General features: G+C 39.1%; 1 protein-coding gene across 1 annotated transcript in view; it reads right to left on the bottom strand.

Moving 5' to 3' along the window:
- The window catches only part of NRAP (nebulin related anchoring protein), a 56,898-nt gene that overhangs the window by 19,661 nt on the left and 9,670 nt on the right, over positions 1–27,567 (bottom strand). Inside the window, exons 10-26 of the mRNA XM_068139346.1 lie at positions 25,882–25,986; positions 23,474–23,590; positions 21,647–21,751; positions 20,596–20,703; positions 19,789–19,893; positions 17,234–17,332; positions 16,287–16,391; positions 14,599–14,706; positions 13,721–13,822; positions 12,903–13,100; positions 12,573–12,677; positions 9,829–9,927; positions 6,940–7,044; positions 6,373–6,480; positions 5,472–5,783; positions 4,319–4,423; positions 1,392–1,490 (exon numbers count right to left, since the gene is read on the bottom strand). Of these exons, the coding sequence (XP_067995447.1) occupies positions 1,392–1,490; positions 4,319–4,423; positions 5,472–5,783; positions 6,373–6,480; positions 6,940–7,044; positions 9,829–9,927; positions 12,573–12,677; positions 12,903–13,100; positions 13,721–13,822; positions 14,599–14,706; positions 16,287–16,391; positions 17,234–17,332; positions 19,789–19,893; positions 20,596–20,703; positions 21,647–21,751; positions 23,474–23,590; positions 25,882–25,986 (2,085 nt within the window). The remainder of the gene's footprint in view (positions 1–1,391; positions 1,491–4,318; positions 4,424–5,471; positions 5,784–6,372; positions 6,481–6,939; positions 7,045–9,828; positions 9,928–12,572; positions 12,678–12,902; positions 13,101–13,720; positions 13,823–14,598; positions 14,707–16,286; positions 16,392–17,233; positions 17,333–19,788; positions 19,894–20,595; positions 20,704–21,646; positions 21,752–23,473; positions 23,591–25,881; positions 25,987–27,567) is intronic.

Genomic DNA, 27,567 nt, shown 5'->3' with positions numbered 1-27,567 from the left:
ATGGAAAGCCAAGACTACAGAAATGTGGCAGTAGTATTAATAAATACAGACAATTGTATCAGTTAAAAACTGTTCAACAAGTTGTGAAAGTCTGCTACACCTATCAGCTAGAATATGCTAGTGAGGAACTCCTTGAAGTTTTGAGGGTGTAGATCAACGTATATGAAAATTCAGATCAGTGAATATTGATTTGATAAGACTTCCAACACATGTGAATAGGGAGAGTGAGACAACACAGGGTTTATAAGGGATGTGCAGCCAGGAGTGGCCCACCAATACAGAAATCTGCAGAATTGAAGTTCCCCAGACACAACTCCCCAGAGCTGTCCATTTTTAGCAGATAAACACAATGGTCATTATCTGTGCAATTACTCCAAATTTATTTCTAGAGCTAGCTGCAAAGAGGTGGTCCATCACCTCAGAAGGTGACTGATCCCATTGTAAACCAGGGGTCTGCTGGGCTGCTCATGTAAATGCTTGGAAGCAAGGAGGCCCACTTGTGTCGTGGCTCCCTAAGAGGAAAACTAATGAGAACTCCATGTGTGAAGAAGTAGAGCAGCAGACTGATTTTGACTGTGGCTCAGTGAAACAAAATGACTTTATATTTATCCTGTCTGAGATGTAAGCCTTTTGGATCTTATTAATTAAACCAAAGGCACAGACACTATAAGTATTACAATAGCATGTGTATTACACAAAGTCTTTCATCTTCTTCTTCACTTTAAAAATACCTGTTTTCACAATAAAACATCCTCTCATGTTTGAAACTTGTCTTTTTTGAGTGACTTTTGCTTATTATTCACTTCTGCATTATCCCAGTTAAGTCTACAATATTTTTAAATCGCTCTTCTATTAAAAATAAACATGTTTAAACACCAAACAGCCTCAATTCTTCCCTTTAAGCTTCCCCTCCTGGATTTCTCTCTCAGCAGGATGACAGCTTGAAATTTAATTTCTTTTCTTCCTTGTCATGCTGCTTTAACATTTTGTTTCCAAAGAGCTGGAAGTTGAATGATCTGTCTGAAAAGGGGAAAGAGCCCCACATGGGTTCTTCCTGAATTAATCTTGAGAGGCCAAAAGTCTCTAAAGGTCAAAGGTCAGTCTTACTCCTAAATTTTACTATTGAAAAAAGAATTTAAAAAAAGAAATTAACAGAAAGGCCTTTTTAGAGGAAACTCCCATTCACTTCAGTGGGAGCTCTGTGACTTCCCATTCCAAGCTTGAAACACACTCTTTGTGAGATGCACCACACCAGAACACAGAAGTTTTGTGGTTCCCAAGGATAATCTCAGAGAAAAAAAAAAAAATGAGAGAGAAAGCCAGTGCTTCAATCAGGTCGTTCAAAGAGGATACCACTCTTATAATCATAATGTATATACATTATAACTTACATCCACAGCCTGGTTATAACTAATTCTAGCCTGGATCATCTCAGGAGTGTCTTTAATACTGGTAAACTTCAAAGCATATGGATGCTGACGGTACTTCTTCTGTTGAGCAGAAAAAGATCAAAGCTGTGAATTTTGTGCTGCTCTTTCATGCTATTTGAAAGAGAAAAATCATAGGTTGCTGGAGATTAGAGTGAATTTGTGAACATAATTATTATTCCTCTTTCCTTATCTTTATGTCCTAGGTACTTTCAGATTAATATTTGTTTCGATTTAACAATAACCTTTTGCCGATTAATATTAAAGTATTTCTCCTGAAAGAGAAGGAAAACATTGCAAAAATCAGGTCCTGCCTACCTAAATATTCCAGAACTCAGAATTTTAAAATCCTTTTTCTCTCTCTCAGATTACTTCAAATATATGTTTTATTTATAGTTTCTTTAAGCAAGAAAAGCTATCTGATTTTAGTGCATTAATAATGGCAACCATTCAGCTTGTTGTTTCAGGGTTTTTAGGTCTCCTCCTAACACCCATAGCAAATCTGTGCAGTCATTAACACTGTGCCTAATTGTTATGACTGCCCAGAGAGGTGGTGGAGTCACCATCACTGGAGGTGTTTAGGAAGAGACTGGATGGGATGCTTGGTGCCATGGTTTAGTTGATCAGATGCTGTTGGGTGATAGGATGGACACGATGATCTCAAAGGTCTTTTCCAATCTGGTTAATTCAATTCTATTCTATTCTATTCTATTCTATTCTGCTTGCTTGAAAGGACTTATAGTAGCTCTTGAAATAACTTTATTATACACACACACACATATATATATATGTGTGTATACACACACACACACACATATAATTAAGATGAAGGCTGTTTGATGGTAAAGTGACACTTTTGCCATATGGTCAGGTCACTAAAAGCTTCCCTTCCTGCATGAGTTCTCCTATTCCCATCAATATTCTTATCCTTCTCCAAATACCAACATTTCCTGATGCCTGTGATGAACTCCCAAGTCAGTAAGTTCATGGCTCTTCTGAAAATTGTTTGTATCTCAGTGTTTGGAGTCTAAAGGCATCTTACTCTCCTTGAAACTAAGCTGTGATGCACAGAAATTTATTTGAGGCAACATCTTGGCTCTGTGGGGACTCAGAACACCAATGAAAAACACAATAAGTCTTTTAAGGTATTACAAGCTTATGAACAAAGTTTTAGTTTCTGAGAGCAATCCCCTAGAAATCAAAAATGTTACTAAGTTTAAATGGAGAAAAAAAGTGGTTGATGCCTTGCCTTGATCAGCTGTAGAAGAGTTGACCAAATACTCTCTATATAAAGATCCCAGAAATTATATTCTGGAAATTGCTTTTTTACAGAATTACAGAATTAACCAGCCTGGAAAAGACCTTCGAGATCATTGAGTCCAACCTATCACCCAACACCATCTAATCAACTAAATCATGGCACTAAGTGCCTCATCCAGTCTCTTTTTTAAACACTTCTAGTGATGGTGACTCCACCACCTCCCTGGGCAGCCCATTCCAAAGGCCAAGCAGCATAAGGGCTAGTCACTGTATGCATGTATTGAAGGGAGAAGGTTCACAGCCACCTAAAATTATTTAGTGCTCACAAAAAGGTTGGGAGGAACAACCTAGCAGGTCACCTGGAGGTGTTTAGGCAGAGACTGGATGGAGTACTTGGTGCCATGGTTTAGTTGATTTGTGTTGGATGATAGGTTGGACTCATAGCATCAATAAGGTTGGAAAAGACCTCAAAGATCATGAAGTCCAACTTAATGATCTCAAAGGTCTTTTCCAACCTGGTTAATTCTATTCTATTCTACATTTCTACTTTGCAGTTTTTACTAATAGAACATCAAAAAGATAGACTTGTACAAATACACAGCTACTATTCCAGTTGGCATTGCTGAATAGAAAGAATAGAATAGAATAGAATAGAATAGAATAGAATAGAATAGAATAGAATAGAATAGACCAGACCAGACCAGACCAGACCAGGTTGGAAGAGACCTTTGAGATCATTGTGTCCAACCCATCATCCAACACCATTTAATCTACCTCGCTTTACACTAGCTAAAGATCTAGCTTATTTTGCCCAAAAAAATCATTCTTCTTCACTGTAGATGATTACATAGGAAAAAAAATAGTGTTAGCCATCAGGCAGATGTGAAAGGATGACCATATTTTTCTGAACCACTACACCAGTGGTTATGTTATTATTCTCATTGAGTGAATGCACAGGTGAGTCCCACATCAGCAGTCACCTTAAAAATGTATCACAGGATTCAGTCTCCTACTGCAGCAAATTTGGCCAGTAGGACCCCCTCTGAAATAACAGAACACTAGGAACATTTTAACCATTTCCACCAGAACTTCCTTTGAAGGCACCATGGGGCTGGCACAAAGGATTCTAGATTTCACCTTTTGCTGTAAATGATGTTGCTTATAAGGAGAAATAGGGAGAGAAACTGCTTGGGCTGATAGCCACAGACAGAGACACCTATATGAATTTCAATAGATAAAGTGAATATACATGAAAAAAGGAGCAAGAAGGAACATGTACCTCGTGCAAAAAGTGGTTCTTGGTCCAATCATTGCATCTTTTCATCATCTCTCCTGTTCTGCTTCATTAAAAAGGTAGGCTAGTGGGTAGCAATTGAGCACTGTTTGATTGCCATTATTATTCATAATATCATTTGTCACCTACTTTGTTTTTGCAAAGGCTATATGGACTCCTACTGGTGTGTGTTTGGTATCTGGTTTCCCTCTAATTACCAGCCCTATCCTTGGTTTTGAGGCCTTTCATGTGGTAAGCCTTTTTCTTTCCCCTTTGAGTGGAAATTATTTTAATTTTATACAGACATTTTGCACGCATTATGCAGCAAATTCTGTTACATGCTGTCATGAAATCTCACCTCACTAATGAGTTCTCCTGCCTTCTTAGCCTGCTCCACATTTAATGACCCAGTGGCTATCCATCCAGCTCCTTTCATCCAGTTCAAATCTGCTCTGTATCGGTTCTGACAAAGGAAAGGGGGGGAAAAAAAAAGGTCCTATTGTTGGTGTTCATACACTTAAAATGCCATTAAAGGATTCAGATGTATCAGGAACAACAATCAAGTCAAATTAGTGCCTGCTTTTCTCATATTCACTATTGCAAAGTTGCAAGGAAAGCAGAAGAAAAAATAAATTACAGAATGAAATAGAAGCAGCAGAACTTGCCAGCGCTTGTGCAATGTGCTTGGCAAGGGAATTCTTAGAAGTGGTCTACACTTTACTGTCATTTCTAATCTATACTCTAACATGGCAAAAACTTCAGTTCTAGTGTCCATAGTGCACTGTTTAAAAGATCATTAATGATTGGCCACAATAAACAATTATACTTAGCATTTCCCAACACCTATGCTTTTGTTATATGGGAGAGAAAGTGTTTTATTGTGTTTTAGTTCTTACTTTCCTCACTAAATCTCTCCTACAACTTGTCTGATGGGTTCAAAAGACTTATACAAGCACTGGAGCTTTATTTCTCACAGAAGCCAGAAGGGTTTCAGCAGCAATACCTCAAAAAGACCTGTACAGGTTATCTACCTCAGACTCCTTGAAAAGCTCTGACTTAAATCCTCAGAATGGAATGTCTAATTTACAGTAACCATTTACAGTATCAAACAGTTCATCTGATAGTTACAGCTGACCATGTGGCCTCCACATGGAATTTTATCACCCATTTTATCACCATAAATTATTTAACCTCTTTGCACATTAGGTTAGAGAAGTACATCCTCTATGAAACCTAGTCTTATATTAATACTTGAAGTAAGCTTTGAAGAAGCTCCACTCATAAACAGGATTGTAGCTCTCCTCAAAAACACTGCACAAAAGATATCTGTTGAGCAAACAAGTGGTGAATGTTCACTGTTTTAAGGTTAAATGCTTAGTAGTCAGAAACAACAAAAAAGATGTATTAATATGTCATGGTATTAGAAGCATAAGCCTCTGAAGAAACTCAGCCCTAAGTGTCTATAGAAGTTGAATGAAAGGGTACTGAAAGAGATTAAGCTCTGAACTTACATCACTCTGCAATCCATATGCCCTCTTGGCCCATGCCACTTTCATGTCAGTAGGCAGGGCTGTGTAGTTATGGAGTGCTGTCTTGTATCCTATATCTGTGGCCAGATTCTGAGCCTTTTTGGCATGGACAAGGTTAACCATATCCATGGAGACATGGAACTGATTCTTTGTGTCCTCAAATGACTTCCTGTACTCCAGATCGCTCTGCAACTTTGACATTTGAAGGGAATGAGCTATCTGTGAATCTTCCTCCACAGTTTTTACTCCAATCAGCTTGCCCTTCATCTTCTCATAACCTTCTTTATATTTAATCTGTGAAGAAAAAACACACACAAACAAACAGACCACGTGTAAATGATCTAAGCTTCCAAACTGACAGTTTTGTTAGTAGTAAAGCAATGGTCAAGTCCATTTGCAAAAGAGACTGGAATGCCTCAGAAATAATTCAATGTTTATAAAGAACAAACCCTTCCTCAATAATAATAAAAGCTGAAACAAATCATTCTCTTTTTTTGTTGTTGTTCTCTCTAGGAAAAACATTCTTTAAGCATTGAGGGATTCTTCAAGGGATTTTCTGGCCAGCATAAATATATTAAGCTATGATGTTTCATAGGAGATTTTTCACTTTATTCTGAGCTCTAAAATTCACCCTCCAGTCAAAAAGAGAAGAGGAAAACACAGGCAGCACATGGGGGAAAAATTCTGAATTGCTCAGAGCAAACCTTCTGACTAATTACAGAATGCCAATCACTCAAACAACTCCTCCATTGCTACTTAGCATGAATCAAGTGAGGGTGGCTCAGGGCACTGAGGCATATGTGACACATCCCCAACACTCTGTTAGTAACTTGGACTGTCAGCTGTCCTAAGAATAAAGAAGGCTGCTAGAGTCCATACTCACATCACTTGCCAGATCCCTCTTTGCCTTAGCTGTCAAGAATGACAAAGCATCCAGACGAAGCTCAAATCCTTTTTCCTTCTGCTTCTCCCAGCTACTCTTGTAGAGTTTCTAAAGATATAATAACACAGTCTCTTTATTGCTATCTACATATTCTATTTGTCCTATAGTCACAGTAAAAGGCCTCAAGTACAATCAGATCTGCATGCTCCCCACACCCAACAATCACATGTCTAAGGACCAGATCCTGATGTCTTCACTTACATCCTGTAACAGTGGATACTGTGACCCCATTATCTCACTGGGTCCAGTGAACCTGTCAATATGCCACTCATTTGGAGGCATGTGGAAAATACATAGTTTCAAACTCCAAGAGTCTTCAGAACATCCAATGAGACCAGCATTTAATTAAAAGCAAGTAATTACATCTAGATGTTAAGTTTTAACACTTCAAACATTTGGACCTTCCTGGAGAGAGAACCTAACTTTTACCTACAGAACAAACATTTCAACAGCAGCTGTAACTGTTGACAGGAGTGAGAGGACCCAAACCTCTGTCTTACACATTACCTCACTGATATTGGCAGCATTTGCTTTGGCCAGTGTGAAGACAGGCTCATCTTTGCTGATGGTGTACTGGTGAAGAAACTGCTCTTTTCCTGACCTGTAGGCAACCTGTCCACAGAAAGCAAAGCACAGTTAACAAGCAGTAGCCCATGTTTAATGTTCAAGGAATACTGATTAAACCACCCCAAATAGTCAAGGATTAGTTAGGGTTAACTATTGGTGAGTTAGACTTTAGCATCACGACATTTTTTCCCCAAATATGTATTTAACAGCTGACTCAGAGTCAAATTACCCCCAGTTAAAATTTCAGGGAGTAAAACAAGACACTTTAATTCTCTTTCCTAAAGTTAGCTCTTTACTGGCTATAAAGCTGACAGCAATTCATACTCTGTACAAATGTATGCTAGACTATATTTCATCCAATATTAAACTGCACCTATTTTTAGGTGGAATGAAAGTCTTCAGTATGACACAGAAATAGTGCATTTTAGGCATGGAATTAAGAACACTGAGCAACTAAATCTGCAGAGGAAATATGTGACCTAAGTGTAATTGCTGCCATAATGCTCCAGTGAGGACTAGTATGCCAGCTCTGAACAAAAATGTCAAGGATCTTTTATGACCCAAGTAGCAAACATCTCCATTTTATAACCCAGGGCAACGTCAACAGAGAAATGAATGAGGATGATTAGGGGACTGGGGCACTGCCTTATGAGGAGAGGGTGAGGGACCTGGGACTTATTAGTCTGGAGAATAGGAGACTTAGAGGGGGATTAATAAATGCTTATAAATATCTGAGGGCTGGGGGTCAGGAGGGAGGGGACAGGCTCTGCTCACTTGCACCCTATGATAGGACAAGGAGCAATGGATGGAAGCTGCAGCACAGGAGGTTCCATCTCAACACAAGGGGGTACTTCTGTACTGTAAGGGTCACAGAGCACTGGAACAGGCTCCCCAGAGAGGTTGTGGAATCTTCTTCTCTGGAGACTTTAAAGGCCTGTGTGGATGCATTCCTCTGTGACCTGAGCTAGGCTGTATGGTCCTGCTCTGGCAGGAGGTTTGGACTCAATCTCTTTGGGTCCCTTCCAACCCCTGACATCCTGTGATCCTGTGCTCTGGTTCAGAACCCATGCAACTATTGGAGGAGCTGCTGAAAAGATATGAAAAGGTGTTCTATTTCACAAAGTGTTACATCTCTTTAAATAAAAGAAAAAAAAAAGAAGTCCCTACTATAAAGCTCTAAATTCATGGTTACTGTTTTGACTTCAACACACATACAGAAAGACAGCGTTGTTCAGTACACAGGAGATAAGTAATGGGAGTCAGGAGACCAACATTCTCCTCTGATTGTGTCTGGTGATGTCTTTGAGACACACAGCACTCACTAGCAAGCTCCAGTTTTTAATTGACAAAGAGGAGCAAAGACAGCAAACATGGCAGCTGCCTGAAAAAGATCAGTCAAGAAGCAATAACACTTAATTCACATCACAATGGAGAAGTGACAGTATCTTGATTTCACAGCATAATATGCTAAAAGTCATTAAAAGAAAAAGCTTGGCAAGTCACTGCTGCTCCCAAATGAGTTAGTCAACAATTTTAACAAGAGGTTCCCTTTCTTTTGGAAACTTAAAGTTAGCTGCTCTTAGCTAAGTCCTGCCAAGGAGTTCTAAAGTACCATCTCAGCCCTGAAGTGGTCAGGCAGTTGGACTAGATGGCCACTGTAGGTCCCTTCCAATTGAAATTGTCTTATTCTATTCTATATTCTATTCTACTCTATTCTACCCCTATTCTACTCTATTCTACCTTTATTCTCTTCTTCTTCTCTTCTCTTCTTCTTCTCTTCTCTTCTTCTTCTCTTCTCTTCTTCTTCTCTTCTCTTCTCTTCTCTTCTCTTCTCTTCTCTTCTCTTCTCTTCCCTTCCCTTCCCTTCCCTTCCCTTCCCTTGCCTTGCCTTGCCTTCCCTTCCCTTGCCTTCCCTTCCCTTCTACTTCTATTCTATCCTACTTCTCTTCTGTCCTGTCCTGTTCTGTCCCATCCTGTCCTATCCTATCCTATCCTATCCTATCCTATCCTATCCTATCCTATCCTATCCTATCCTATCCTATCCTATCCTATCCTATCCTATCCTATCCTATCCTCCAGATTGACCTGGACCCAAGGAAGAATACAGAGCATTCTGAAGCAACTTAGTTTGGGAAAATATGACTATGTTAGCATTTTACTAAATCATAGAATCTCAGAATTATAAAGTACTATACTTTAGTAAAGTAAGTAAAGATAAAGTACCAGCAACAGCTGAAGTACATGTGGTCTAAAACTGCTGATACAGCTTTAAGTAGTCTGACAGGACCCTTAGTGAAAAGAAACACAGAACCTGGGATGGATTTGTATCAGTACCTGTCTACCTTGCTTTGAAGCACTGCCTGAGGATCATCTGGGAATACTGAGTTTTCCCCTCCAGCTTCCTTCCTTGCTTTTACTGCCTCATGGTTGTAAAAGTTTTTGTGCAGATGACACTGATGTCTCAGGAACCCTCAGGTTCTCAAGAATGCACTACAGCAACACCTGAATCCAGCCAGCACTGCCCACAAGTTTGTTGCAAAAGCTGCCTACTACTGTCATCCTCCCCCATTTCTGACCATTGCCAGCATCTATGAGAAGACTCTCTTGTCTTTGAGATTTGTCTTCTTGTTGTTGTGTTCATTCAGAGAATTCAGTGAGAGAATTAATCAAATAAACCAGGAAAAACCCTTAGAAATAAGTCTAAAGAAATGTAATATACTAAAAGGTTTCATGACCCAGTTCTTGCCCACCACAGCCCCAGTGTACATACCTTAGAAAAGACCACATTATGACTAAGCCACTTGAAAAGAAACAAACTCAAAGACTCACATCACTCTGCAATTCCTGGCTTTTCTTGGCATGCTTGAGCTGAGAACTGTCAGTCACACTGGTGAACTTCAGAGCATCAGCCTTCTGTCTGTATTTTTTCTGCATCAAATTAATGCAAGTTAGGTAAAATTTTCTGCAATATTTACCCTCCTCTCCAAATGCAGCATTTCCAAAAGGTACGTGACTGATAGAGCCAAAAGCCCCTTGGAAATTCCAACGGCAGTTTTAGCACAGCCATCAACAAAACAAGCTTCCAAAGGTTGCCCAGTGCTAGTGCTAGTATTTTTGAGGCAAGGAGAGTAGCACAAGAGTATACTAAATGCATTGCTGCTGACACTGCAACTGTGGATACTCTTTCATGTACTAGCTACACATCTTACAAGATCTAAGTGGCACACCAACCAGTAAGTATCCTTCATAAACTGGGTATGCCCTAAGTCAGGACCTAAGAGAGCTCATAAGCTACACAGTCAGTGTCACTGTCTCATTTGCTTACCTGGTGCTTTTCAAGCATATGTACAAGTTAGTCAAAAATCACCACACAGAAGTTACTCAGATATTTCTAAGTATCAGTTAAATTAGAACAAGCAATTTCAGTGTCCTGGAAGTAACTTAAATTCAAAATCTACCCCACCATCTCCTAGTTCTTTTCAAAGCAGAGCTCAGTAAAGACACTGCAGTCAAGCCTTCCTGGGAGCAACAGCTGTGAGAGACCTCTTCAAGTCTCAGATCTTGGATGTGGGAAAAATCATCATGCTCTGTTCATCCTCCAGTATCAGTACTTATATTAAACCTATTTCCATGGACAAACTTGCATAGGGACTAACATAAACTACTTGCAAGTGCTGGGACTGTTTAGTTTGGAAAAGAGGAGTCTGAGGGGAGACTTCATTGCTCTCTACAACTACCTGAAAGGACATTGTAGAGAAGCTGGTGCTGATCTCTTCTCACAGGTCATTAGTGATAGAACAAGAGGGAATGGCTTCAAGCTGTGACTGGATAGGCTTAGACTAGATATCAGGAAAAAAAATTTCACAGCAAGAGTGGACAGGCATTGGAATGAGCTGCCCAGGGAGGTGGTTGAGTCACCAGCTCTGGATGTGTTTAAAGGTCATTTGGATGTGGTGCTTGGGGATATGGTTTAGGGGTGAACCTTGCAGAGTAGGGCTGTTGGTTAGACTTGGTGATTCTGAGGGTCTTTTCCAACCTGAATGTTTCTGTGGTTCTGTGATTTCTAGTTTGGTAACATTTATTCCATATCATTTTTTGTTTTGCATCTGAAGCACACTGAAGTGAATGGAAAACTTCCATTGCCTTCATCAGGCTTTGGATCAAGCCTGTTCTGAATCAATGCCTCTGCCTCAGCCTTTTGCATCACTCATTTGAGAACTAGCTGAGCAACTCTTTCTATCTTTGAGACAGTATAAGGAAATGCAACATTGTACTTCAAGACCACGGTATGACAGCAGAGACCAGGCAAATACTTTCTTGTATACTTTAGACAAATTCTTATGCTAACAGCTCAACCATGAAGTGGGGCATTCTACCTAGGAAGGGTGTAAATGCATTTTCTCATTATCTGGCATTTCAGGAGAGAAATCCTTCTGCTTGAACTGATGGGTGAATAGATCAGTTCACGCTGTGTTTCTGCTAGGGTAACACAAAACAGAAGTTAAAAAAGCATGCAGCACTTCAAAGAGGTGCTCATCACTTTATTTTAGGAACCTGGAAGGGAGGGAAGCAGATTAAAACCAGCATGTTTTGTCACATTGCATGGAACACTATATAGTGACATTCTGCAAAGGAATGACAAAATGCCAGGCTCTGCATGGCAATAGAGATCTCTAAAATAATATCCACCAGTCTCCAGTTTAAGTGACTGTCAGACATCTCTTGGCCTTACACAGCACTGGAATGAAAAGGCAGATCATTATGGATTAAATATTTGTGGAAGTGATTATCACTACAGCACACCACAGCAGCAGATGTCAGTCTATCCCTAGCAAGACACTAGATCTGAGGCCAGCTGCTTTTCTTTTGTTTCTAGGGTGTACTTCTTCCCCTTGCAGGAGTAGTGAGAGAATGTCAGAGACCCAGGGTATTAGTGTGATCTCCAGTAACTAAGTGGCTTCTGTTCCTTCTTCCAGCACTAAGTGGGATTTTATACTTCTTGTCAAACTTCCCTTAATTTATTCTTCTATCCACTCTCTAGTTTTCCTAGCACTGGTGAGACAGCTCACCCATAGCTAAGCAGCTGAGGAATTGTACTTCCATAAGGTTAATGGCAGTGCAAAATCATGAATCAATCAAGTGAAAGCAGTAAAAACCAGCATAAGCTGAAGCTGCCAGTAAAGACAGAGCTTTTATTTGCCAAAGAGCAAGGAAATTTCCAAACATGGATAACACCTAATTTTTCAACACCTTTCCTTAAAACTCTAGGGACTTAATGTAGCATGTTCTACAGGAAATTCTAATTCCTTTCAATGCTGCTCTGCAAAATGAGCAGGGGAATGAAAAGAGGTGGAAGCACAATTATGGGGAATTCTGCCTCAGAAGAAGTGACACAATCAACATGTAATGGGAAAAACATATTTTTAACCTCTTACCCAGGATTTCCTAAGCTCTAGAAAACCAAAATGATGCCCATCAGTTCTTTAGGGCTTCCTTACATATTCCATACAATGTAGTGGAATAAATGTGCTTAAGCCTTTAAATAAGCAACAGACAGAAGCCTGAGCACTTACCTCACTGACCAAATCTCCTGCCTTTTTGGCTTGTTGTATGTTAAGACTTCCTTCTGTGATACATCCAGCTCCTTTCATCCACATCAGATCTGCCCTGTATCGAAGCTGTAGGAGAAAGTGACATTGGGATAGGGTTGGAAACACAGGTACAGTGTTTGCATGTGAACATGTGCACCCTTTCCAGCTTCAAAGGCATCGCAAATATGTTTTAAAAAGTCACAGTGGAAATCAAACAGCTTCCATATGAGATGAGCATCACTGTCACAGTGAAAAAAATCTACAAACACTCATAGTGCTTGTAATAGTTAAGCAGAGTGTACATAATCTTACATCACTCTGGAGACTATAGGCCTTCTTTGCCCATTTGGTCTTCATATCTTCTGGAACCACTGTGTACTCATGAAGCCTCTTTCTATAATCAAAGTCACTTGCAAGTGCCTGGGCCTTCTTAGCATGTCTCAGATTTATCATATCCATAGGCAGATGGAAATGTTTCTTAGTCTCCTCAAAATCTTTTTTGTAGGCAATCTAAAAATAAAAGGAATGAAAAGAAGTTGCCTATATTAGTGTACTACAAAGCTGAAGCCATCTTAAATCTCCACTCTTGTTTAGTAAGACATTCATGAGGTCCCCTCTTAGCCTTCTGTTCTCAACACTAAACAGCCCTAAGTCCTTCAGTCTTTCCTTGTAAGAGAGAAGCTCCAGTCCCTTAATCATCCCCATAGACATCTGTTGAACTCCCTTCAGTAGTTCCCTGTCCCTCTTGAACTGGGGAGCCCAGAACTGGACACAATATTCCAGATGTGATCTAACTAGGGCTGAGTAGAAGGAGAACAACATCCCTCGAGCTGCTGAACACACTTTTCTTAATGGACCCAACTATACTATTAGACAAGGGCACATTGCTGTCCCATGAGTAACTTCTTATCAACCAGGTCCTCGGTGGAGCTACTCTCCAACAGGTCAACCCCTAACCATTGCAGATTAACAGATGGAGAAAGAAAATCAGTTTTTATTATAAGCTTTCATGAATTTCTCATAGTGAAAGTACTAAGTGGCAGATTGCATATTGTTGCTGAAAATTTCCTAGTTACCAAAAAAACCCCAACCAACCACCACCATGTCAGCAAGAGAAATAAGTATTTTACCTCACTACTCATCTTGGCTACCTTCAAAGAGTGCAAAAGTCTTGAATCTTTGGTTCCAATTGCTTTTCCTTTTGATTTTTCATATTCTTCTTTATATTTAATCTGTGGGGGAAAAACACAGTTTAAGTCAAAGAACATTTCCATTTACCCAAGAGATAAGCAATATGTTTTTCACTGGTGATCAGGATGGGCAAAATTTACACGGCTTAATCTGATCCTTACTTTATCACTTCATATTTCCCAGATTTTTTTCTTAGGCATTCCCAAAGGTGCAAGGTTGGTCTCATTTATGTTGTCTTTAACCTCATTCTTTAAGGCTCACTCCACTGAGGTGGATACACTTATAAACTTAAAATCTTTTGATCAGCTAAATTACCTGGTTCTTAAAGCAAAAGATGAGGAATCAATCATCTAAATATTAAGCAGGGGATTCAGGATTTGATTTTCTTAATGAGGCAGGATTTCAGAATCAGCTGCAGGGGAAATGTCTTCACAGGTTAAGAATCATAACACAAGTTGTTTAGTTTTACATTTTTAGATCTGTGTGTTCATGTTAAAGGAGCAGACTAAAGAAATATGCATTTCCTTTGCAATGGATGATAACAATATTTTGAGGGTATAAACAGTTAAAAATACTGAATTTTACTGTGGAGTTATCCTGCATATTTTTCTCCCTTCTGTATGCTTGTAATAAATAAAATCATTTTCAGAGAGGGAAATTTCATAGCAGAGTCTGGAAAAGTTTCCAGCTGTTCATCAGGCATTAAGAAAGATGGACAGCCAAGTGCAGAACTTAGATGAAGTGAGCTAAACTTTATTTCCCTATGCTATATCAACTTATATAAAGAATAATTCCTATGTAATTAAATATAACCTACATCACTGGCAAGATCCCTTGAAGCTTTGGCAGCAAGTAAAGGCAGAGAATCAAGTTTCAGCTCAAAGCCCTGGCCTTTACTCTTCTCCCAGCCTTCTTTGTACTTAATCTGAGAAGGGAAAGACAGCAACATGTCACTAACACATAAACACACAAGATCTCCCCAGAAACATAAAGATGACTAGGAGCAAACCAGAAATATATACACACATATAAATATATATACATATATATTCAGTCCACAAAGTGGAAACTTCTTGCATCACAAGTCATTATCATTTTAAGACAATTAGTTGGCCAAGATTGAATCAAGAATTTTTACATGCACTTTAAAGGCCAGAATATGCACCAAGACCTCTCAATTTTAAACAGGCAGGGAGGAAGGAAGGTGTCTGAGAAGTTACATCTATATATGTAAATAGCATAGATCAACAGGAGCTATCTATAGGGCAGGAAAGCTGGTGCTCAGAATCAGACATCACCCTGCTCATTTTAGAGGTTTTTCTTCCTCCTCAGCTCCCCAAAACCAGAGCTGACCATGCCCCCTGCACTAAATGCCCAGTAGCTGCAGTTCTTCATGTGAGCTGCTGGAGAGCATCTTTCAGTTTGGCAGCATTTGGAAGGGATCCAGCTAATGTACTCTGAGACCATCCCACAACGTGAAGCAAAGCTCAGTGAAGCAACCTTTATAATCAGGAGATATGCATGAAAAACACACTCATGAGTTACACAAATTAAATGCATGAGTACTACATCCTTAACATCTGAAAGTCAGAGTACTAGTGGTTTAAGCTCTTTTTCAAGATACCACTTGAAAATCCATTACAGCAGAATCAAGTATGCCCTCATGCACCCTACTGTTCATGCACTTAATGAAGTATCCATCAAGCCCTGATTTATGAATTTGGCTTTTCCAGTGGTTAGATTTTACCAGTATCTAACAATGAGTATACATCCCAACACATTATACGGACAAAGAGTGCTGCTACACAACACTCCACCAACACAGCTCAAATGAAACAGAGGGGAAGATATGAATATGCCAGGATATGAATGTGCCAGGGAAAATTTGCAGCAATGGCAAATCACAACCATGAAACATTATGAAATTATGGTTGAGAAATAACAGTCAGACCACTAACACGTCTGGAGTTTCTGTCTAGTTTTTCATTTGTCTTGTTGAGGTTTTCCCCTCTAAAATGACCTACAGCAATGAAGGCTTGAAAAATACATTAAATAAAAGTTAAACTTCCTGCAAGTACTTGATTTTATCATCAAAGTCTCAAGGTAAACCACCACATATTGTCATGAGTGACTGCAACAGTGGGCTTTATCTAAGTGCACTGAAGTCACTCTGTTCCTTTCCCTTGACTTCAGCAGGCTTGGAGTTATTAGAACTGTGCAAATATTGGTTCTTCATACAAATATCACCCCAGAAACAGTTAATTTTGTGAAGTGAGTACTGATTCAGTAAACAAATTCAAATAATATGGAAAAGCCTGGGAAAAACAACTCCATCAGTTTCACTGTGCTGTTTCCCTGTCTCTTCTATGCACCATAGTTCATATTTCATGCTGTTTAGCAAAGACCAATGATAAATGCCCCCAGAAACAGTGTCATCATCTTTATATTCATTTCTGTTTGTTAATAACATCACAAATACTAATATGTCCCCAGTGACTGGCTTACCTCACTGTATAGCTCAGCATTGGCTTTTGCCTTGACTAACTGTGGCAGGTCCTGAGGTAGAGTGTAATTTGTTTTTGTCTTCTCATACTGGGCTCGGTAGTTCAACTGCCACACATTGAAGAAGTCAACAACAAACTCGGTTATTTTTAGCTCACTGAAAATGTGGCTGCTACACTGATTGACTGCTTTTGAATTTCAGGCTATATGTGCTGTCTGTTACAGGTACATTTATAGGTATGGCTGACATAAATATGAGGGCAATGAGGCAATTAAAACATTCACCTAGGTGCTAGGAAGTAGAATAATTATTCTATAAATAAAGCAGTTACTTATTATTTATAAGTAGAAAATATATTATTACAAAACCAGGCATTAAAAATACACAGGAGATAAATCCCTAACAAAGCACAATAGTATAAAGCATTTAAATGAATGACAACATTAACAGATTCATAGAATGGGTTTGATTAGAAGAGACCTTAAAGATCACCTAGTTCCAACCCCACTGCCATGGGCAGGGACACCTTCCACTAGACTAGGTCACTCAAGCCCTCATCTAACCTGACCTTGAACACCTCCAGGGAGTGAGCACCCATGACCCCCCTGGGCAACCTGTTCCAGTGTCTCATCACCCTTTCTGTAAAGAATTTCTTCCTAATATCCAGTCTAAATCTGCCCTCCTCAATTCTCAATCCATTTCCTCTCGTTCTATCACTACAAGCTCTTGTAAAACATCCCTTCCCTGCTTTCTTGTAGGCCCCTTTCAGATCTACTGGTAGGCTTGCCACAATTTTGGAAATGATTCAGTTCCATTTGTATTCTTGTTTTGACTGTAAATCTGCTGCTGAACTATCAAGAATAAAAACAGTTAAGTGCTACAAATGTGATGAAATAGAATTATCTCATACTACTAACAAACAGTGGTGGTTAATGATGATAGAACTTACATCACTGAGTTGCTGTGCATTTATTTTGGCTTGAGCAATTTGTGGAGTGCTGGTAACAGAGCTGTACTTCAGTTTATCTATGCTTTGCCTGTAGTTCACCTAATAAAATAAGAAAAAATAATAAAGGAAGAATTGTTCAGATTGAAAAATGAGAGATCAAGTGGATAAAGTTTTGTTAGTTAGCACTCATAAATCATGACTTCAACCATGATAAATCAAGGTGAAGATTACTGCCAGGATCTCTCGGATGAGATAGGAGTTAATGCTCTTGGAATTTTCTAGGCTGGAGCCACAGTTTTTATTGCAGTTTGAAAAGGAACTTCACTTCTAATCTCTCCCCCTCAAACTCACAAATTCTTAAAAAGGTGAAGCTTTATCTGATCCTCCAAAGCATTCCTATAAAACTGATATTCTTAACGATCACTGAAGCTATTTTGATCTGTACCAGACTATCTTTGCAAAGGAACATTTTAACTGTCTATTAAGACATATGTCCAGTGTCAGGCTGTGCAGAGATGAACTCTCTCACAGAGAGTACTGACTTTCAATGCAATAATCAATCAGAGAATTTCCCTGTGTGGTAACAGTTTTATGTGAATGATGAGAGAAGAAAAATATCTATGTATGGTACAGAAAAAGTAATTTTAATGTCAGCCATTGATAGGATTGGAGCCCACTAAATTCCTGACACATTAGCATAGCAATAATAAACTATAAAATAAATATGCTCAAATCCCAACATTATAGGATAAAAGAAAATCATAGAGAAGCTTTCTTCCAAACCTGTTGTTGCCAAAGGACTCAGTGCTACACTCTAGAACACAGTTACCCTGCTCAGTAGGCCTTAATTAATATTCATTGTCGTTAATCATTACTTTACAAATGTTGCAAATCATATTGTTTAAAACTAGTTTTGTAAGAACCTTTTTCCCCAGTTAAGTATAGAATAAAAAATAGAATAGAATTAACCGGGTTGGAAAAGACCTTTGAGATCATCGAGTCCAACCTATCATCCAACACCATCTAATCAATTAAACCATGGCAGCGAGCACCCCATCCAGTCTCTTCCTAAACACCTCCAGTGATGGTGACTCCACCACCTCCCTAGGCAGTCCATTCCAATGGGCAATCACTCTTTCTATGAAGAACTTCTTCCTAACATCCAGCCTAAACCTCTGAGTTACTGAAACTACTTTAGTGTGAACCTTCTTGGAAAAAAGCCCTGAATTATCTCATGGGTCTAAAGTGATCAAGGTAGTTAAAACAGTTCATTTTGCTTCTTTACAGAGAGAGAATTTTAATTCCATAGAAAGGGATCATTTCTTTTTAACTGTGTGTTTATTGCTATTTGTGATTGCTTAGCATATGAGACTTGCATTCTTCAAGAGTTCAAAGGAGGCAGGCTACATATCAGTGAGCAGATGAGCCCTAAGACTGTTTCAAACTGCTAGGTGATGATCATGAATAGTACAACTGAGTCTCTGTGGCCAACTGATTTAAAGGCTCCAGACCCAGATGCTGACTATGAATTGCAGAGCCACAGGCAGTGCTGAAATGTTTACAGTAGGTAGAACTAATTTGTAGACTTGGACACGAATTCATGCTTGTTTTGATCTCTTCAAGAGATCTGAATTTTACTTATTAAAGGAAGCACTGACATTTGTTTAAAAAGATTTTCCAAAGTTTAAACTGAAATTACAGTTGAAGAGACAATAGTACATCTTACAGTTCAAGTAGATCAAGTACTTCCTTCATACTATAATTTTTTCTTGGGAGAAGTGGTCAGGCCCAGATACATCTCATATATGGTATGAGCCTCTCTAAGGCATCTTGCCTCTGGTTTCTTGAAATTTCAGTGGAAAGACATCTCAGGTAGACAGAAATACCCTGAGGAAGTCCTGCTCCCCTCCTGCTGATTTTGTAAGTAATGCCTGGTGACTGTGCTCCTAAGGCATAGGTTGAGTTCCCAATGGTAGATGATGTCAATCAAGCCTTTAATGCTTGTGAGAGCTGGAAGTATGCTATCCTCTGCAGTATGATGTCTTCCACTTAACTGCAGAGTACATATAAACACAGCACTACACAAATTTCTTTATATTGTTCAATCAGTAACTCAGCTCCAAGCCCAAAGGGCACGACTTTCCCACAGACCCCAAGCATAAGGAAGGTTATGTGACCAGTTAGTTCCACTCTCTTCAGGGAATTCACAAAGGATGGGAAGCCTATTTAAGTCTCACTGTTCTTTCAGCATTTGAAGCTGCCCAGGGTGGTGATATGCTTTGCAAAACAAACTGGGGATAGGGCAGAACTTACTCTTCACATCACTGTATAAGTGGTGCTGAATTGAGGCCAATGATAGGAGGTGGCAGCACCTTCTGTGTTTTGAGCCCTCTTGACTACCTGCACTTCTTTCCTTTAACTGTGCTATCAATAGCTGTGTGCCCCCATGACTAAATCATCCTTTGACACATGCATTCTATCACAGTCAATCCTAAAGAGAGATGATGAGCCAGGCAAGTCAGGGGGACAAAACACCAAAATACAAAACTATTTACATCTTTCAAAGGCACCAACTTTCTTGTTGTCTGATATGAAGGAGTGAGTGTAGCTGGGTAATTGTAGTCAACACCATCATGTTTGTAATCAGATTTATAGGCTATCTGCAACACAGAGAGAACAAAAAGAAAAAAATCATTATTTTTTTTTTTAAGCTGTCATTTGTTTGAATAATTATCAGTCAGGAGGAAAAGAGAAACAATAATATTAATATTAAATGCAGGAAACAAAGTAAGATCAGTGTCATGAGTGACAAAGAAAATGAAATTATTTGCATAGTTTAGCCACTAATTGATTCTTTTTCAGCTCCTCAATTAATCCAATGCCAACAGTGGAAGCACTAACTTAACTTCCACCTATGACACATCTCTTTTATCTTCCTGCTTAGTTCTCAAGCTTCTTACAGATTTGTAAATAACGTACTTGAAGGAATGGTACGTAACAAAACAGCTTCTTCACTAACCCAGTAAATTAAATTGGAAACCAGAAATCTTCATTAAAGATTGCTTTTTCACCAAAGGTCTGACCCTGGGGGTGGTGGCAAGCAACCTTCAGCATTCCATTGATGTCAAAGAAAAATGAAGCTCAGTATGTTGCCAGATCACTGAATTTGCTTATTTTAACTTATTCCACACAGTGAGCTGTAAATCAATACAAAGGGGCTTCCGGAATTTCCCCTCTTCTCAACATGTTTATCCTTCAGATCCTAAGTACAAGATGATCTAAAGTCTTGTATCAGCTTAATTCTGGAAAAACTTAAAGACAAGAGAGCAACAACCTTACACATGTGATTAAAAGAGACTTACATTGCTTGCCAAGCTGCCAACTTTCATGGCATGCAGCATTCGCTTGTCCATGCCAACACCTGCGTAATGACCTTTCATCTGGTTCTGGTAGGTCTCCCTGTATTTAACCTGTACCAAAAAAAAGAGGCAGAAATACTCCTGAGAAAATATATTTAAGTTTTCTATGCCTTTCCTTACATTACACCAGTGAGACAATTTATTTCAGCTGTGGTCTACTGCTGTTGCACTATTATAGAAACTTGTGAGTCCGCAACAAGCTTGGTACTTTAAAAATTATCAAACTAAAACCCTGTGTGAGCTTCCCGCTTTACAAGATGCCATTTACATGCTCTTCACATCACCTGGATGCCACATAAAGGAGATACCTCTGCATTCTCTGGCTGCATATTATTTAATCAACAACAAACATTAGACCAAAGTTGCAGAGAAACATTATCTGTATATTAGCAGATGAACACATAATCATCTACCAAAACTGGACTGGTTTGGTGCAGATTTCACCAAGCCCAGAACAGGGAATTCAACAACAAGATGAACTAACCACTTCACCAGCTCATCTCCATGGCAAAATTTTTACTCCTCCTGAGAACAAGCAGTATAAAGCAAAATTATGCTTCAGTATCATGAGATACAAACACTATAATTATATATTGATTACTTTCACAAAGGAAACATGTTTTTCTCTGACTTTACTCTGGTACAGTACCTTCTGCCTACCTTTCCAGTCAAGAAATGGACATATGCAATGACATAAGTAATAATTATAATAGGTAACAGTAACAACAAATAGCTACTTGTCCAGATTAACAGTCCATTGTAAGTAACCTCTCTTGCATATATCATAATAGTTTTTTTCATAATCCTGTGTAAAATGAGCCCTGCTATCCATCAGGGCAGTCTAGGGTAGTTGCTGTACAGACATGGGTTAAAATCATAACATCAGTTATAATTTAACTCCCAGCCCACACTTAATCTGAAAGACACACAGATCACTTGCAATTCCAGCAGCAACCAGGTTGAGGAAGCCACACAGGAGGTACTGAAAACTTACATCACTGGTGAATTTTGAGATCTTGCTCACATTCTTGAATTGTGGAGTGTCACAGTAGTTCATGCTGTAGCCTCTGTTGTTTCCAAGATCCTTCTTATACTCCACCTTAGGGACAAATATGCACATGGGAAAGATATGGCAAAAGTCTTAACCTTTTCTGCCAAGTTCCTCTGCACACAGACTCTGTTTGGAGATTTTGATAAATGGCTTTCATCAGATGTTATGTGGTGAAAATTGATATGAGGATAATTGTCATAGTTTTCATTTTGTAGGCAAAAGAAATCCATTTCATCCATCTGGACCTCAGTAAACTGTGCAAGACTGTGCCATGAGGAAAATTATTAACAAAAAGAAGGATCTACAAAGGAATTTTAAGATGTTTGTGGAGCAAATGAGAGCAGAAAAACCAATGGTTGTTTTTCAATAGGAAGGACTGAACAGGGTAAAGCTTAGCAGTAGAATTCTTCAGAGTAAGTTTAAATACAGAACTGGTTTAATATTTTCTTTAAGTACCTTTGCTCTGAAGTAGAAATGTTGAGGGTGATATTAAAAAGAGTAATAGAAGTGGGACTAAATTCAGCAGTGTGGAGGGTAATACATATAAGGAGCAGTCATAAAAATTTCAACTTATCACCTGGAAAGGCTATGAAAGAGAAAACTATTTGTATGCAAGCTGACCACAGAAATATGGCAAGATGCCAAAGTAACCCAGCCACAAGACAAGCAAATGCAGTCCAAAGCAGGAGCAAGAAGAGACTTTTGAGCAGACACTGGGATGTGCATGTGCTATGTACCAGGCTCCAGCAAGACCTCCAGAAGTTATGTGCTCTTACAGTCATTCCTGTTTAAGGAACATGCACTTAGCCTGTAACAGCTGCAGTGAAAGACTGTGAGAGAGAAGAAGAAATTGGCTTGCTTAGTCCAGGAAACCAAAGAGAGAAGAAAATGGTATCCATTTGTAAGCATCTCAGAAATGTAATCAGGCAGGGAGAACAACAACTTTTGAAACTCAAAGGCAATGTTGGCACAAAACACAACAGTAATAAAGTGGACAGGAATAAATGTAGGCTAGAAATTAGAAAAGGATTATATGATACTGTGCCAAAAGAGCAGGAGCCAGGAATCGGTGGCCCAGGAGGCCCCTTGCAGTCCTACTTCCAGGAGTTTTTCATTATTGAAGGTTTTATACTTTGGCATCTCAAGGGTATAAGTTTTTTTAAGTGCCATGGGGAAGCTCTAGAAACTCACATTTATTAATAGCTTTATAGCTGATATGACACTATAAATAAATTAATAATTCAGAATCCACTGAGAATTCCCTTGCCAAGCAGATGAAGATTGCATTATCAGTAACTCACAGTCTTTCACATAATGGAAGAAAGCAGAAACCTGCATTAACAGAGCATTCAAATTTTGGCTCTGCCAGTGTTACATTTTAATTACCAGCAGAAACTTCTTTGAATACGCAAAGGTACACACTCAACACATCCTAAAGCATTTATGATTATAACTTCACAGCATGTTAAGAGCACAATTCAGGCCTTTCCTTTTTCAGATTTCTATTTCTCATGTGGCCAGAATTAGAATTATTCCTCTGGGGTTAATTTCCCAGACTTTCGAACAGATCACTGGAAGTGACAAATATCAGCACCTGAAGATCTGTTCTTGAGCCTTTCTCTCCAGTTACTGTGCTACACACAGATCATTGTTGTTACATACAAGGCAATGAGAACAACAAATTCTATATTTGTAGTGCTTACCTATCAGACACAAGTGTTTGTAAGAGCTGCTCTCAAACCTGTTATCAGATCGATTAAGCCCCCTTACCTCACTGACAAGCTTGTTAACACTTTGGGCTCGTTTCAGGACTAAGTTGTCTTCAGCGGTTAGAGAGTGAAAGTGAGCTGCACCTTTCATCTTGGAAAGATCTTTCTTGTATTTTATCTGAAAAGAAGTAGGGAAAACTATAAAATAGTTGTCTAGCTTTTTACTATTTCTACCTAGACTGGCATCATGAGTCAGGATTTTTCCTATCCTTGCTTTGATAAACAAACAGAACTTGCTGACTTGAAGTGCTGCCAAGTTGTTGCCTCCTGAAATAAACCACATATAAAATCCTGGCCCTAACAACCCCTGTCAAGCCACTTCACTAGGTATTACTGTTTTAAACCATTTGGTACATAGACTGAACAGTGCTGGTTGTTGTTCATAGCTTGAACAGATAACCATGAGACTCTTGGCTAGTGGCTGGTTGGAGTTTGTATGCTCTTCTATGACTAAAGTTAACGTAGAACAGAACAGAACAGAACAGAACAGAACAGAACAGAACAGAACAGAACAGAATAGAATAGAATAGAATAGAATAGAATAGAATAGAATAGAATAGAATAGAATAGAATAGAATGAATGGAACAGAATCACAGAATCACATAGAATAGAATAGCATAGAATAGCATAGCATAGAATAGAATAGAATCGACCAGGTTGGATGAGACCTTTGAGATCATCAAGACCAACCTATCACCCAATACCATCTAATCAACTAAACCATGGCACCAAGCACCCCATCAAGTTTCTTCTTAAACATCTCCATGGATGGTGACTCCACCACCTCCCTGGGCAGCACATTCCAATGGCCAATCATTCTATCTATGAAGAACTTCTTCCTAACATCCAGCCTAAACCTCCCCTGGTGCAGCTGGAGACTGTGTCCTCTTGTTCTGGAATTTAATACTTCTAGTCAGAGAATTACAGATAATCACCAAGTGCTCTGCAAACTTTTACTTTTGTAGAATCCAGCTTTTTTAAAGAGCTGTATTCTCTCTGCACTTACACTGTTTTTAATGGAATTCTATTTCTCTACCAAATCAAGATCAAAATAAGTGATCTGTTAATTTAATTTAGACATCAGGTTATTGACTTAAATTGGACTTGGCTGGGAGAAGAGAGATCACACTCATACTGGCCTTTTGCCAAACTTTGTAAGGAGATTCTTCATCTTATGTTACCATGTCAAAAATTGTGCTATTGTTTCAAAAATCAGATTCACATCATACAAAATTATGAACTATTTCAAAATGTGCTGAAGTGCAAAGTGTTTGGTTTGGGTCTGCACAGTTTCTTAGGCTTTAATGATATAAATCAGGTTGATAATTATTCTAGTGTGCAAATGTACTGCCATGAACAAACCATTCTCCTCACTCCAGGTATTACAACTTAATAAGGAAACTACTGACCATTAGCACTTTGAAAACCTATGAAACTGCCTTCTTCATCTGGAAAGGTTAAATATTTCATCTTTGAGCAAGAGATCACTGAGTTTGTCATCAAAACAGGGTCTGGCCACAGAAGATTTCAGAATTTCTGTATTCTCTCAGTCATAAGCTCAGGTAACAGAATATGACAGATCCTTTCACACTAGTTTACAGCTAGAGTCTAGTTCAGGCCAGTACAAGCTAATACAAGCTGAAGACTCAACTATCTGTTAGCTCCCCAGAAAACTGATTGAGCCCACAGGCTCACATAGCCCTACAGGGGACAAGTGTCCACACTACAAAGGTTGTCACTCACAGGAACCCTTCACAGCAGCCACAGGGTAGTGACCTATAGAGTGACACATTTTTTGTCACTACTAGAAATGGTCACCTCTGACAGGACTGAGACTCTTTAATCAACGGGCTGCAGGCAAGAATCACACATCACCACCTTTTTTTTGCCAATTCTTTAGCTTGTCACCCAAAACTATGAATCCTCAGCCTAGAAATAAGATCAGTCTTGTGAAGTGACAGTGTCATACTCTATGGTTTCTTTTCCTCCATGTGACTTGCTTTGTGCTAGAGGCATGGTACATCAAAATATCAAAACCAGTTCAGCTCATTCATCCTCCATTTATTCACTACTGGGAATACCACAGTAGTCCAGAGGATGATTAAGGCAGTTGAAGGTTTCATTAATAATACAGGTGCAGCTTTGCCAGGAGGGTTAACCTAACAGTAGGGATCCCCATTAGTTGTTAGATCCATCTTCTCCCTTATGCAGGTGGGAGCTGTGTCCCCTTCTATTAATGGGTATTATTAATACCCTTAGCCATCCAGTTCCCAGCAATGCAGTGGAATGTGGTCGTTGTTTACTTCTCAAGTGTAATTTTAGTATTCTCCTTCCAGGCACTGCTCTGCTCTGACAAAATGCTGCTTTTAATTGTTTATGAATTGTATTGATTCAGGTTTCACACTTACATCACTTGCCAATTCATTTGCTTTCTTGGCATTTTGATAAGCTGGCGTGATCATAGCAGGAAAGCTTCCTTTCCCTCTGTGCTCTTCATACTCATCCATATAATCCTGGAAAAAAAATGTGCAAAGTGTTTACTTGAATTGAATTGAATTGAATTGACCAGGTTGGGAAAGACCTCTGAGATCATCGAGTCCAACCTATCACCCAACACCATCTAATCAATTAAACCATGGCAGCGAGCACCCCATTCAGTCTCTTCTTAAACATCTCCAATGATGGTGACTCCACCACCTCCCTGGGCAGCACATTCCAATGGCCAATCACTCTTCCTATGAAGAACTTCTTCCTAACATCCAGCCTAAACCTCCCCTGGTGTAAGTTGAGACTTGAGAGAGAAACAGGTGTTCAGCATACAAGAATTTTACCCTAAGATTTCTTACACTGTGTCCTGTTATATACACATCTGTATGATGTAGTCTCATGATCTTGACAGAAATCTAATCCCTTTACCCATCGATACTTCACTCAGAAAGATCCATTAATGTCAGTGGCTCTGTTGTATTTGAGCAAAAATATCAGAATGCAATCTATGGAGACTAAAACTCAAATTAAATACGAAGACTGACCAAAGTTTCAAAGATACCTTCAAAGAAAAAAAAACAAACCACAAATTAATTCTAAAGACAGCAGCATTACTATGCTTGAAAATTTAATTAGCACTTTTTCAAATTCATTTTATTTGGTTATTCTTACTTGTAGTGGTTCAAAAGACAGAAAGTAATTGAATGCTACATATTCTAAACTTAGATTCTTCAAATCTGCTTTGCTTTCCACACATTAGAAGATGTAGGTTTGAACAGAAGTGAGGGAAAGCACAACTCTTTGGCCAATATATTCCCTGTTCCTCCATTTCTCCAAAGCATGGGGTGTCTCATGAGGAGTCAGGATGAAAAACCTAAGACTAACCATTTTTGTTTTGAATTCTTTTCTAATGCCTTTCAGATGTATTCAGTTCCATTTAGCTGTATTATTTCCCTAACTTAATGGGAATGGAACTTTAGATGCATTTTGGGAAGCTACAAAAATAATTGCATTCCCTTAAAAATGAAACAAAATCAAAAGGGATACCACAGACCAAAAGAGAATTCAAGCCTATTTGGTTGCACACATGCAGGGCCACAACTTATCAAACTTATAATATGCTGTTGTAGAAGAATTGAAATACAACAGATCAAATATGAACTTTAGTCCCACTTCATAGAATCACAGAATGGTTTGGGTTGGAAGGGATCTCCAAAGGTCATCTAGTCCAACCCTCTCTGCAGTGAGCAGGGGCCTCCTCAAGCAGATCAGGTTGCCCAGAGCTCTGAAGAGCCTTACCTTGAATATCTCCAGGGATGAGGCCTCAACCACCTCCCTGGGCAACTCATTCCAGTGTTCCGCTACCGTCATGGTAAAGAACTTGTTCCTAACATCCAATCTAAATCTCTTCTTCTCCAGTTTGAAGCCATTGCCCCTCATTCTATCACTACAGGCCCTTGCACTGGCAGATATTTAGAGATGCAAAGCTTCTAAGATTTCTGAATGAAACTAAGGCTCACCTTTTAAAATTACCTTACCCATAAGGTTCATGCAGTGGGCAGTACATGCACCTTGTAGTCTCAGCATGGATGTACTATGTCAATGTC

The sequence above is a fragment of the Melanerpes formicivorus genome, unplaced genomic scaffold, assembly GCF_026170545.1.
Source record: "Melanerpes formicivorus ecotype bairdi unplaced genomic scaffold, bMelFor1.0.p_v2 SCAF_6, whole genome shotgun sequence".
NCBI classification, from domain to species: domain Eukaryota; kingdom Metazoa; phylum Chordata; class Aves; order Piciformes; family Picidae; genus Melanerpes; species Melanerpes formicivorus.
Note: the sequence above shows the minus strand (reverse complement) of the source record. Positions and strands in the feature narration are given on the sequence as shown.